General features: G+C 40.5%; 1 protein-coding gene across 1 annotated transcript in view; it reads right to left on the reverse strand.

The window, feature by feature from the left end:
• The window catches only part of LOC126187602 (nitric oxide synthase-interacting protein homolog), a 72,561-nt gene that overhangs the window by 38,010 nt on the left and 21,608 nt on the right, over nucleotides 1–12,943 (reverse strand). Inside the window, exons 3-4 of the mRNA XM_049928791.1 lie at nucleotides 11,374–11,485; nucleotides 5,748–5,853 (exon numbers count right to left, since the gene is read on the reverse strand). Of these exons, the coding sequence (XP_049784748.1) occupies nucleotides 5,748–5,853; nucleotides 11,374–11,485 (218 nt within the window). The remainder of the gene's footprint in view (nucleotides 1–5,747; nucleotides 5,854–11,373; nucleotides 11,486–12,943) is intronic.

Raw genomic sequence — 12,943 nt, forward strand, 5'->3', positions numbered from 1 at the left:
CCATGCTCATGTGACCTTCATTAGTGTGAAAAGTTTAGATGAGTTTACAATTTGTGAACGACACCAAAATTTTGTTAAAAAAGAAAAAAAATGTGCACACCACACCATTTACGTAAGTAAAGCAACTGGCACTTAGCTAGTCATGTATAATCACGAAAATCATAGAAAATGTGAATAAAATTAAATTAAATTAAATTCTACTAAAAAATGCAGACAGGGGGGACCAAATTCCTTAAACTAGCCCTGAGTAGGCCTATGCCTGAGTAATTTTTAGGGCAATTTTCACACTTGCCAAATAACAGGATGGTTTGTTATCTCTGTCCCATAAAGCACAATGCACAAACCATTACAAATTGTTACACACAATAAACAATGAATGTCCATTTCACATAAAAAAAGGAATGGATGATTGCCGTTCATTGGTGGATCTGTCACAAATAACCTTGAAGTTGAAGATACCTTAACTTACTTTACAGAGATGATGTTGCAATAAAATGAGAAAGGGATGGAGACAAAGCTTTGGAGTCACACTATACATAAAAAAAAATTATAAAATTAAGGAGTCAAGTATTTTGGGTAAGATTTATCAGGAGACAATACACAAAGCTGAGTTTCCAATACATGTCTTGCATATGTATGACTATCCACAGTACTTAGAGAGAGAGAGAGAGAGAGAGAGAGAGAGAGAGAGGCCCACTCATTCCCCTATTCAATTGATGCATTCTTCCAAATCCTGTTTGCATCAGAGATTTAAAATTTTGTTAAGGTTTTGGCTGTGTGGTAAACAAATAAAAAATCAGATCAAATCATAACTAAGGAAACACGTAATCATACAAACTAGTAGCTGGCACACATACTACACTAAAAGATAAGAAAAATGAATTCAATGCATATACCATCTCATGTACAGTGTGCCTGGTAGAGTGGGGAATAGCATATGTTGCCACATGTGTTTGATAGGCTAAGTTTCCATGCTTTACTGTGATATTTCATGGCACGCTCACCAAGAGGTTCTGGACGAGTCTGTTGTAGATAGTTTCACTTGTGGCCACTCATTCACAATGTTTACATTGATATGTCTGCTAACAGGTTCTTACAAAAAGGACTGCTTCAAAACTGACTGTCAACAGTAAAACAGCAGCACCAATTTAAAGTAGTTTCTTGTGATCGGTGATAAGATCTCAGTTACTTCCCAGATAATACAGACCCACAGTGTCTCAATTTTTCTAAGTCTTGGATGTGTGCATTTACTGTTTTGTTTCGTTTTAGGGCACAAAAACAGCTAGGGTCATATGCACCCACGACAGAACTATAGAACACGAAGACAAAGAGAGGAGTTAAAAATGACTACATGTTAATACAAATCTACGGAAGAGAAGACAGCTAAAAACTGGAACGTAGAGAAAAGTCTATAGAGAAATGGAGGTCGTGAACTAAAAATTAATTGTCCTTCGCCATATTGCTAAGACAGATAAAAATTATAATGCGATTGACAGCCCACTTGTAGTACACTAAAACAACTGATAATTCAGAAGGCAAACACAACAGGTATGTAAGCAGTTAAAAAAGGGGCATTCCATCAGGAAATGGTGGGTCGTCAGAGGTTGAGTGCAATGAGTACAAAGTGGTGGGGGAGCACCATTTAACAACTGGTGATGACTAAAAAGACAGTGCCCAATATGCAAGCTAGCTCAAATGATATCCTCATGGCAAAAGGGCAGAGAGGAGGTTGTCTAAGCTGCCAGGAGGTGCTTAATAACCCAAATAACCCGGGGCTCGTTCCTATGAAGGGAGGACCAGTGGTGATGCCAAAGTGACGTCATCGGCTGACAGATGGAAACAAAGAGATCATCGGAGGGAATGTAAGAACAAGTGGGCTGAGCGTCAGCAGTCTCGTTTCCTGGCAAACTGACATGACCGGAAAACCACATAAACATCACAGTGGCTCCATCAACAGTGAGCAAGTGACAGATTTTCTGGATCTGTTGCACTAAGGGATGGACGGTGTGCAGCACACAGAGGCTTTGAAGGGCTCTGAGAGAATCAGAGCAGATAACGCAATTGGACAGCCTGTGTCGCCAAATGTACTGCACGGCCTGATACAGGACGAAAAGCTCTGCAGTAAACTGTAGTGTCCCAGAAGCCAATACCGAAAAATGTTGGTACCAATGACGAAGGCACATCAAACACCACAGTCAGCCCAAAAACCATCAGTGTACACAAAGGTACTATCGTGAAGTTCCATGGGAAGGTCACGAAACATACGGTGATAGAGCGAAGCTCGAGTAGTGGCCTTAGGAAGAGAATGACGGCCAATGTCAACACGAACCACTGCATGAAACCAAGGTAGTGAAGGGTTTACACCCACAGAGAAAGATGCAGGTAGTGTGAAGTCAAGTTGCCGTAGCAAGAGCTGAACGTGAACCCCAGGAGGTAACAGAGAAGAGGGATGTGCCCCAAAGTGGGGATCAGAGTCATCGAATAAGGAGGCATAGGATGGGTGGCCACGCATGGCAGACAGAATGCATGCATATCTGCTGAGGAGAAAGTTACAGCGGTAGGACAGCAGTAGTTCAGCAGCTTCTGCATACAGACACTCTACTGGGCTAGCGTAAAAGGCACCAGTGGCCGAAAGGATGCCATGGTGGTGAATAGTACTGAGAAGGAGTAAGAGGGACGGATGTGCAGATGCAGAAACAAAAGACCCACTGTCAAGTTTCGAACGGACAAAGGACCAGTACAAACGGAGGAGAGCGGTTCAAACTGTTCCCCGGGAAGTATCACAGAGGACACGTAGGACACTGAGGAACCACATACATCAGGCCACCACGTAAGACACGTGAGAGGACCAGGAAAGTTACCTATTGAGCATGAGCCCCAGTAATTTCGTAGTTTCAACAAACAGAAGAGCAACAGGTCCAAGATGTAAGTGGAAGAGATCAATTGCACCACCATAAATTCATACAAAAGGTTTTTGTCAGTGGGAAAATGAAAGCCACCATCGATGCTCTACGAGTAAAGATGATCGAAACAACACCGAGGACGCCACTCAATGAGACAGGTATATGGACAACTGCAGTAGATGGCAAAATTGTCAACAAAAAAGCAGCCGGAGACACCCGTCAGGAGACAGGCCGTTTATAGGGTTAATGGCGTAGCAAAGAAGACGACGCTCAGGACGGAATCCTCCAGCATATCGTTTTAATGGATGGAAGTGTCTGACAAGGCAGAACCCACACATACCTTGAAAACTCTTTTAAAAATTCCTGAAGGAATCGAGGCACGCAGTCACGGAAGCCCCACATGCAGAAAGTATGGAGGATACCAGTCCTCCAGCAGGTGTCATAGGCTTTCTCCAAACTGAAGAACATGGCCACAGTCTGGGATTTCCACAGAAAATCACTCTTAACACAGGTGGACAAAGTGAAGAGGTGGTCAACTGCAGAATGGCGCACACTGTGCAATGGTTAGTAAATTGTGAGAGTCAAGCCACCATGTTAACCTGGCATGAATCATATGTTCCATCCCCTTGCAAACACAGTTGGTGAGAGAAATGGGGTGATAGCTAGAAGGAAGGTGTTTGTGCTTACCGGGCTTAGGTATGAGTATGACAGTGGCTTCACACCAGCATCTGGGAAATGCGCCCTCTGCCCCGATGTGGTTGTACGTACGAAGGAGTGCTGGCCCACAAGAGAAAGGTGTTGCAACATCTGAATGTGAACATCATCTGGCCCTGTTGTGGATGATCAGGATGAAGTGAGAGTGTGATCTAGCTCCCTCATAGTAAAGGTGGCATTGTAGCACTCATTATTCTGGGAAGAAAAGGGTATCACTCGAGCCTCCTCCGCTCGTTTTCAATGGAGAAAGGCAGGGTGATAGTGGAAGGAGCTCAAAATCTTCACAAAATGGTGACCCGAGGTGTTGGAGATAGAAATAGGGTCCACTATGACGTCATCTGCTACTGTCAGGCCAAAAATTGGGGAATGGACCTTGGTCCCGGAGAGCTGTTGCAGATTGGCCCACATGACAGAAGAGGGATTAGAACTGTTAAAAGAACTAACTAGTACAGGAAATCTAGCTATCTTTTTTGCTATCCTGAAGAATGCGACAATATTGTGCACACAACCGTTTATAATGAATGCAATTTGCCGTTTTGACAGTTACAAACGTGGAGAGCACATCTTTGCGTGCGAATGATGTCTTAGCATGCCTCAGTCCACCAAGTGACTGGGACACGGCACAGTAAGGAAGAAGTGCAAGGAATGGAATGTCCTGCAATGGTAAGGATAACATTTGCAAAATATTCCAACTCATCATCGCATTCATTTATTTTGTCACACCAGAGTATAATACTGGCAAATCCACATTGGTAGCATAAAAAATTATTGATTTCCGCTTTGGGTGGTTTTTATGGATTTCATGGCAGTTTCATATATAATGCCAATAGGAAATAAACTCACAAACCTAAAACCTGGACTCAAAACCCATAAACCCTGATGTTCCCATGTGCATTGACGGCCAAGTCTTTTCCATGGTCTGTCCTACAATGGCCGGTAATTTGCACAGTTAATATTGACATTCACCATAAGAACTAGTTAGGTATTATTTTTATGTAATTCATTTTTAGTGTTATTCAGTATACAGTAGTCATTTTCTTCTACTTCACACAGTGTTGTAACACATTTTCACTTTTTTATAGTCAATTTTAATTCACTTGCTACATATCACACTACGAGCTACAACGATTAACTCAATTTATGAAGAATTATTCTCTTATACTGTGGGATTAAAATGCCTGAAGCAGAACAATAGACTCAACAATTGCTCCAAAGCTTTAATCTGATATATTTCAGATAAAAATCTCAAAAGAAAACTACAAACATTTTCTATTTCTGAATAAATACAGGGCGAGTCAGGAGGAAAGATACATATTTTGAGGGCACATAGTATTAGTGATTCTGAACAAAGAACTTCATATGGATGTATGCCCTATTCCAAATGGTTTCCGAGATAGAATACATGTAATATCACTTTTGTACGTTTTTCTTGAATAACTCGAAAACAGCACCCTCCAGCAAAAACGTGTCACAATACAAAATTTAACTATATCAAATTTCCTACAAAAAGGTCCTATTCATTTTTTTCTCTAGAACTAATAGTATGTGCAAAGAGAGTGCGAGAATGTTGAAAAACTTGCACGACGTGCATTAGCTGTAGCTTACGTAGTTTTTGTAGGCCAATTTCACATAGCATATTGAGATAGCAAGTTGAGACAAACAGTTTGATACGGCACACTTGTGGTCTATCAAGTTGGGAAACTACCTCAAATTGCCCTACAAAAACAAACTACCTAAGCTACAGCACATGTGCGTCAAACGAGTTTTTCAACATTTTTACTCTCTCTTCACACAAACCATTAGTTCTAGAGAAAAAAATGAATAGGACCTTTTTTTGTTGGAAATCTAATACAGTTTAATTTTGTACTGAGAAAAGTTTTTGCTGGAGGGTGCTGTTTTCGAGTTATTCAAGAAAAACATACAAAAGTGATATTAAATGTGATCTATCTTGGAAACCATTCGGAATAGGGCAAACGACCATATGAAGTTTTTTGTTCAGAATCGCTATACTATCACCTCTCAAAGATGTGTACCTTTCCTCCTGAGTCACCCTGTATAATAAAAGCACATCAACAGCAATATAGGTAGGCTACACATAATTTAATGAACTGGGGAAAAAGTTATTGTTACCAGATTTGAATGCAGTCACTGGTGTGCTGACTATATTCTTCTCAGTTTTTATGAAACTATTCAGTTTCGAATCTTTCTCTGCTGCTGCAATTTCTGCTAATTCAGTCTGAAACAAGGGAAACAAAATGAGGTATAATCAAAACTCCAGAGGAGGATAGTTTTAAATGTCACTACTGGCATTTTATGCAATTTTGTACATCTTTCTTACACAGGCTAATGCAGGCCAGACCAAAGTTCAAAATGCAGTACACATGTAGCCAATTTTATTAAAGCCCCCCTCCAAGTATCCCAATCAGCAATTCTTTGTAACCACACAATTCCAACCAGGCACAATGGAGTCACACTGCCCGGAGCTTCCGAAAGCCGCTGAAGGATATGTGGCAGAGGGCGGGGAGTAGGGCACAGATATCTAACTGGGTTAAGATTTGCGGGAATCTAAGACTAAAGAATTTCTGATGTAACAACAGTGTTCTTCCAGCCATTTACAAATACCTCTATAGTCGAGACAACGAAGGAAGGTTCCCCGACAGCTCAGAAACGACTGTGGGCGAAAACAGTAGCCATCTACAGAGTTATGACAACACTGAGATATTGCCAATGACACGTTTACAAAATCGCTTTAAATTATTGATTGAGGCAGACCCACAAAGATGTTACGCCCGGCCCACTGCAACTGTCAAGGATCAATTTATGCCAACTGAACTATAGCAAAGTAACAAGGTACATTATCTTGCCAATCAGTTTCATTTGCCTTCAAAGAAGCAATAATTGCGAACCAATAACCAGGATCTCTGAGAAGGAATGCATCACCAGATCAGTCAAAATGCCTACCTGATGATTTAATGGTTCCAGTGAATTCCATAAAAACATTCCCCATACAACAAAACTGCCCTCACTGCCTTCTGCTGTGCTAACAATGATTGCAGAACATGGTTTCTTTTAAATTTATTGCATAAAAAGCATAATTAATCATACAAACAAGAAATCAGAACATGTAACTTATAAGAGGAGGTTACCTACTGCCAACTGGCATTCAGTTCAAATTTTATAACGTCCAGCAATTTGAAGCATTTCTATTTGAGGTACAGTCATTACAAGAGTCTGACAACTAATGATAAAATTTTCTGAAGACTTGGGTAAATGGCTTCTTTTACTCATGACACTCATGATAGCAGAGAGCACAATGCATTTCTTGTAGTATGACAGCAATGAAGTAACCTACTCCACCAGTGAAGATCATCTGGCATCCATCACGCACCGTGCATTGTAGATGTTGCATATGAGGTGGGGTCATAATAATATGACTTAACACTTTGGGTCCTGAGCCATTGCGCGTGGGTGTCTACCATAAAGCCTGGCTGATTTTAACGTACTTTAAACTACTCGTGAAAGGTTTCAGTTATAGCAATAAAATTACTCTTATTGAAAGACCTAGATTTTCTTGTTTAAAACCATATAAAATACATTTCTCTCGAATTAATACATACTTTTGACAAGCGTTATTATTATAACATTGTTTTTGAAAACAGGAAAAATTGGTCAAAGGTATATTCACTGTATTTTCTAGAAGGAATTTTTTTTTTTAAATTTTACACAGAAATTGTAATCATGATGGATACAGTATGTCTTATCTACAGTAACTTCCTGTAACTATTTTAGGATGCTATTTTGCTCTTTGTGTGGTAAATTTTGAAGCAAGGCATTTTGCACAATGCTACTTTACATTCACTACACTGGTAGCTTGTGTCTTTTCGCCACACTTTTCCAGACAGTTTTTTTCCTCTCAGAGAACACACTACACACTGTTTTTGTTTCTGTTTCTTACCTACTTCTGTCTCAATCTTTTCCAGGAAATGATTTCCAGTTGATAGTCTTGAGAGTCCAGATGGACCAGGTCGGGGTTCGAGATCTTTGCTTTGTGCAAGATCTGCACAGGTAACTGTCATGAAGTGAGATGTTGTGAGGTGTTTTCCAGTAACCTTGTTATATAATATGCAGGAATTTACAATCACCATTAGTATAACATGGAATGCCAACTTTCTCCACCACTTCACAGTTCGATGTTCAAATGCGCTGTATGACAATCGTTGATCTGATAAGTCGATATCAAACTTGTTTTTATTGTAGTCCACTACACAGGCTGGCTTCGACTTCTCTCTTCCTCTCTGATCAGTGAAAGTGACCATCTCAGCAGTGTGCCTTGTACTTATCATATGCACATTTCTTTTGTCCTTCCAACACAGTGCTAACATATTTCCTTTACGCCTGAAAATAAGTTCACCTCACTGAAGGTTCAGCTCTTTTATAGCACGAGGCAATCCCTGCCAAGATTTTCTTCTTGTTCCCACAAGAGCAGTTTTTGCAGCTTCCAGTTCTGAAGCAGGTATTGGACTTGTGTAGAATCTGTCCGTAAACAAAGTGTAGCCTTTACCTGACAGATTTGCAAGCAATGTCTTTACCAGAGTCACTGTGTCAGACCTTTCACCTGCGTAAACAGAGAAATTCCAGATGTAACCTGTGTCAGATTCGGATAACATGTACAGTTTGATACCCTTTATCTGGTTTTTGTGGCATGTACTGTTTGAAAACACACGACCTCAAAATTTACACATGCCTTCATCTATTGTAATTTTTTGAGATGGTGTATACGCACGCTGGAAATTAGCACACACATTATCTAGGAGGTGTCTCACCTTGTGCAGTGGATCATAGCCAGTTTCTCCTTTCCTCTTAGCTAAGGAATTATCACTAATGTGGAAGTTTCTCAAAAAAGAAAGAAATCTGTCACGGCTCAAGATGTTTGGACAGAAATCACACGACACAACATGGTTCTTGGACCAGTGCTCTCGTATATGTGGCCTCACACTTACACACATATGGACTACAATTGCCAGAAACTCCCTTATTTCCATAAGTGTAACTCCTTTCCACTTTGATAATGAGCAGGTGGGTGAAAGGGAATTTTTGCTTCATAATTTCCTGATGCATTGTTGAGCATACAGATTAGTTTGTTCCTTTATATGTTTCATCATACTGTCTGTGAGGAAATATGAGAAAAATTCTATAGGTGCACTGTTCTGGTCTAAACTGACAACATTGCATATTCCGGATTGTCCTCAGAATAGATCGATGTCTGGTGTCTGGTGCACGATCAGTAGTCGTCCAACCTTCCTCAGAATCGGTGCGGCGCGCAGGTCTCGGCTTCCCCCTCGCCGTCAGTCTCGCTCGTTCTTCAGGCACAATATCGACGGGATTACTTGCTGCTGAAGTGCTTGGACACCTGCTCTCCTCTTCTGAATCTATCAGAAGAGTAGTATTTGCAAATAAAATCATAATTACGTACTGAGAGTTTTTCAGTGAAAATCTGAACAAAAATTATACATGTTTTGTTGTCAGAATTCTTTACCTGAACTGCCAGTAACTTCTTCTTGAACGTAGTCCACATCATCATCAGAGTCATCTACAATATCTTCCTCCGACAAATCAACGTCACTTTCTTCTAAATCACGATGTAATTCGCGAGCAATTTCTTCTTCCGTCAAGCCACGCTTCGCCATGTCGACGCTACTGAGACTGCGCGGGAAAAAATCGCCGCTCACAAAACACGACAAATGAAAAGGGAAACACACCCTTCCACAGCATGCCCGCACCGTCTAGTGACCAATACTCGAACTACAGTCCATGCAGTGCCTCCCAGACAAGTGGGAGCCGTAAGAACACACAAAGGAAGGAAGGGGAAGAACGAGAACTCGCGCCCGTAAAATTACGGGCGCCGGACTTTCGAGCAGGCCGCGCACGCCCGTATTTTTACGGGCGTCGGCACCTAAGTGTTAACAACGTACCGTATTTACTCGAATCTAAGCCGCACTTTTTTTCCGGTTTTTGTAATCCAAAAAACCGCCTGCGGCTTAGAATCGAGTGCAAAGTAAGCGGAAGTTCTGAAAAATGTTGGTAGGTGCCGCCACAACTAACTTCTGCCGTCGAATATATGTAGCGATTCACATGCATGCTTTTCAGGCACAAAGATAAATACTGGCGCCAAAACCTCTGCGTAAGTAAATAAATAAAAAAAAAACGATGGAAGACGAAATTTTTTCTCCGCCCCGAGTTTCGACCACTGCATTTTCATACATTATCCAACGAAGTAAATACAAATTCCGTATTGTTAGTCTTCGAATGTAGCAACATTTCAATGTACTGTACTACGAAAATCCGACTGGCAAGACTGTTTGGGATGTTTGTCAATATGGCCAACTCTACGTTCTGAATTTTTTCTACCTATGAGAAGAGATGGTTACTAATAGGAACTTTTATGAATTGTGAATCACATGCAGTATTCTCTTCACCATAAGAATAATACGTATATAAACATTTTGCCATGTATTCTTTCGTGTTTGCTGCTATCGCATTTAAATCCTGTCCGCTTAATAAACTACGAAACTAGAGTGAGACAACAGCAAACGCCGAGGAATATACATATCATTTCATGTTTATATTCGTATTATTCTTATGCCTAATAGTGATAGTCAGAAATGAAGCACGTCAATTGACTAGATTTTTAAATCTAAGATGACTAATTTCTGTGCAGAATGTTATGTACTAAAGAGACGTCTGCAAAGATTTTCAAACAGAAAAATTTTCGCTAAACTCTCGTTCAGAACATCTTCTATCATACACAGTCTATTATTTGGTTCTTGTTGATCGTCAAAGAAAGCAGCAGTGTTAGTAACAACAAATAGCAGTCTCTTGCCACTGTTTTGCTAATGAGACGATTTCTCTCTTTTTCTTTTTTTAATTGTAAGCGGCGGTAGTGCGCACAAAAGCAAGCCACGCCGCGAGCGGCGACAGGCCGTAAACACTGATTATCAGAATGCGACAAACAGTGCATGACACAGTACAGTAATGCATTTTCAGCTTAGAGTGACATAAACACCTATAACAAAGAGAACGGCACTTATAAGATCAAAGAAAAATAAGCAATCGATCCAAACCAGACGAAGCACGTGAAAAAGGAAGGGTACCCGTATAATTATGGACGGAGCGCCTGACGCATAGCTATGGCTACCTGGTAAAGCCTAACTGCTTAGCTTACTACGCGAACCAAACTACTGTAGCTGTATCGTCATTCATTCGACCTAAATTGTCTCTCATATTACAATGGACCAACTTTGTTTCGATTTGGAGGTGCGGCCTAAAACTTTACTCTCCCCTTGAATTTCGAGTCTCATATTTCAGATGCGGCTTATATTCGGGAAAATTTTTTTTCCTTGATTTCGAGTCTCATTTTTCAGGTGCGGCTTAGATTCGAGTAAATACGGTACACCCTGACAAGTTAAAATTCTTATCAAAGTAAACTGCCAACTATGCAACTAAATGAAGAAACTGAATATATGTAAAAGCAGACATAAGAGGGAGTTATAATGCTTTTACAGTAGGGACGAAGAGAGGGGAGACAGGAGGGGATGGGGAGTGAGTGGCATCAAAGAAACACAAACACGTGCAATTGCATGGGGAGGGGGGGGTGGAGGGGCGTTAAAAAGAGGGGGGGGGGGCAAGGGGGGAGGGAGAGTGCACTGAAGTATGCAAAAAGAAGACAATAGCATACTATTGTGTTCCAGAATTTTACCTCTTCTTTTTTCTTCTGCTTTTCATATTCTTTCAGTTTCCTGCTGTATTCATTTTTCTTTGTTATTATGTATTCCAAAATTGCTTCCTTATCAAACAAATACCCATCTGACCTGAAAATGAAAAAGAAACTTAATTGTTTTCAATACAAAATTAAATCAGAAAACTAATAAATAAAATAGAATTGCTGCAAGTACAAACCATGTTTACTGCTGATGACAGACATACATAAAAGTAAGAAGAAGACACATGGATATCTCTCATCCAGGTGTCTGAGTGTCCAGTTCTATTCCCCAAATGCTCTCCATAGATTAAGGTTATAGCTTTTTTCCTTGTGTCTTCTCCCATTAAATCTAAATACTAACTCCTGACCCTGGATACATTCTATTGCTGTTAGTTAACTTTTTGTCAGCTTGAAATATTTTTGTTAGAAACAACTTTTCTCATTGAAGTGCCATGTAAATTTATGGTGCTAAAAGACTGCACTTTGAGCTCTGCCTGTCTATACAAGCACAATAGAACCAGGGTGAGGAGATGACCCCCAAGTTGCCTAATATGGGCTGCTTAGCCTTATCAGCCATCTACCTCACTGATGTGCTGCTCAGCTTGAGATTGATAGCTTGCTTGCGACCCCCCCCCCCCCCTGCCCTTTCACCCCCTTTTTAGGGGTTCGAGTCATCTGTACAATGCTGGCTGTTACAACAGCTCTGCTTTCTGTAATGTGGAATGCTCCACCATCACACCAAACAGTGCTTTCTGAAACATGTACAGAAGTTACAGTAGAAGTACTGATGGCACTGCCTAATATTGACTGACTATATTAGAAAACTGATCACTAATTGAGTTTCCTGAGGAGGTACTAGGTGTGTATAAGCTACGTGTGTATAAGCTCTCTCATAGTACATACGTGTGTATAAGCTCTCTCATAGTACACTGCATTTTCTTTACAAGCCCTTTTGTTTGATACATTCGCAAGCACATTGCCATGGATTCCTGATTATGATATCTCTTTATCTCTTTGATCTGCTTTTAGGGAGAGATACTTGTGTCTTGGATAATCTTCTCTGCCAAGTACTTTCCCTAGATGGCCTTCAGGGCACTAAGCTACCTAGAATAAACAAGGAAATTCACTACACCTCTCTTGCTTCAGAACAGTGAGGTTTGTGAACTACCCAACACTGAAGACAATGAATTCAGATTTTAACTGAATTCTTTAGGTGTAATCTGAAGCAATAACAGAGAATTCAATTAAATCACACTGCTTGGAGCCATCAGTGTAAAATAAATATCATTTTGCCTGCTTAAAATACAGTGTCATATACGCTGGTATGAAAACATTATAACATGAGTAGCTCAATATTTATTCTCGGTCTGCTAATTGAGCCCAGCAGCTAATGGCCCCAACACTGCAACAGAACATTTACATCTACTAAGTCGCTTCCAGTATGATCGTTTTGATCTGGATGCCCCCTTCAGCAGAATCTTCACAGTATCCATCTTAAGTGATTTACAGAAATCATACAAAGCCTTGATTTGGAATGCTGGGTGAAGGTTTGAATAACCGTCCTCAT

This window comes from Schistocerca cancellata, chromosome 5 (assembly GCF_023864275.1).
Source record: "Schistocerca cancellata isolate TAMUIC-IGC-003103 chromosome 5, iqSchCanc2.1, whole genome shotgun sequence".
Lineage (NCBI taxonomy): Eukaryota > Metazoa > Arthropoda > Insecta > Orthoptera > Acrididae > Schistocerca > Schistocerca cancellata.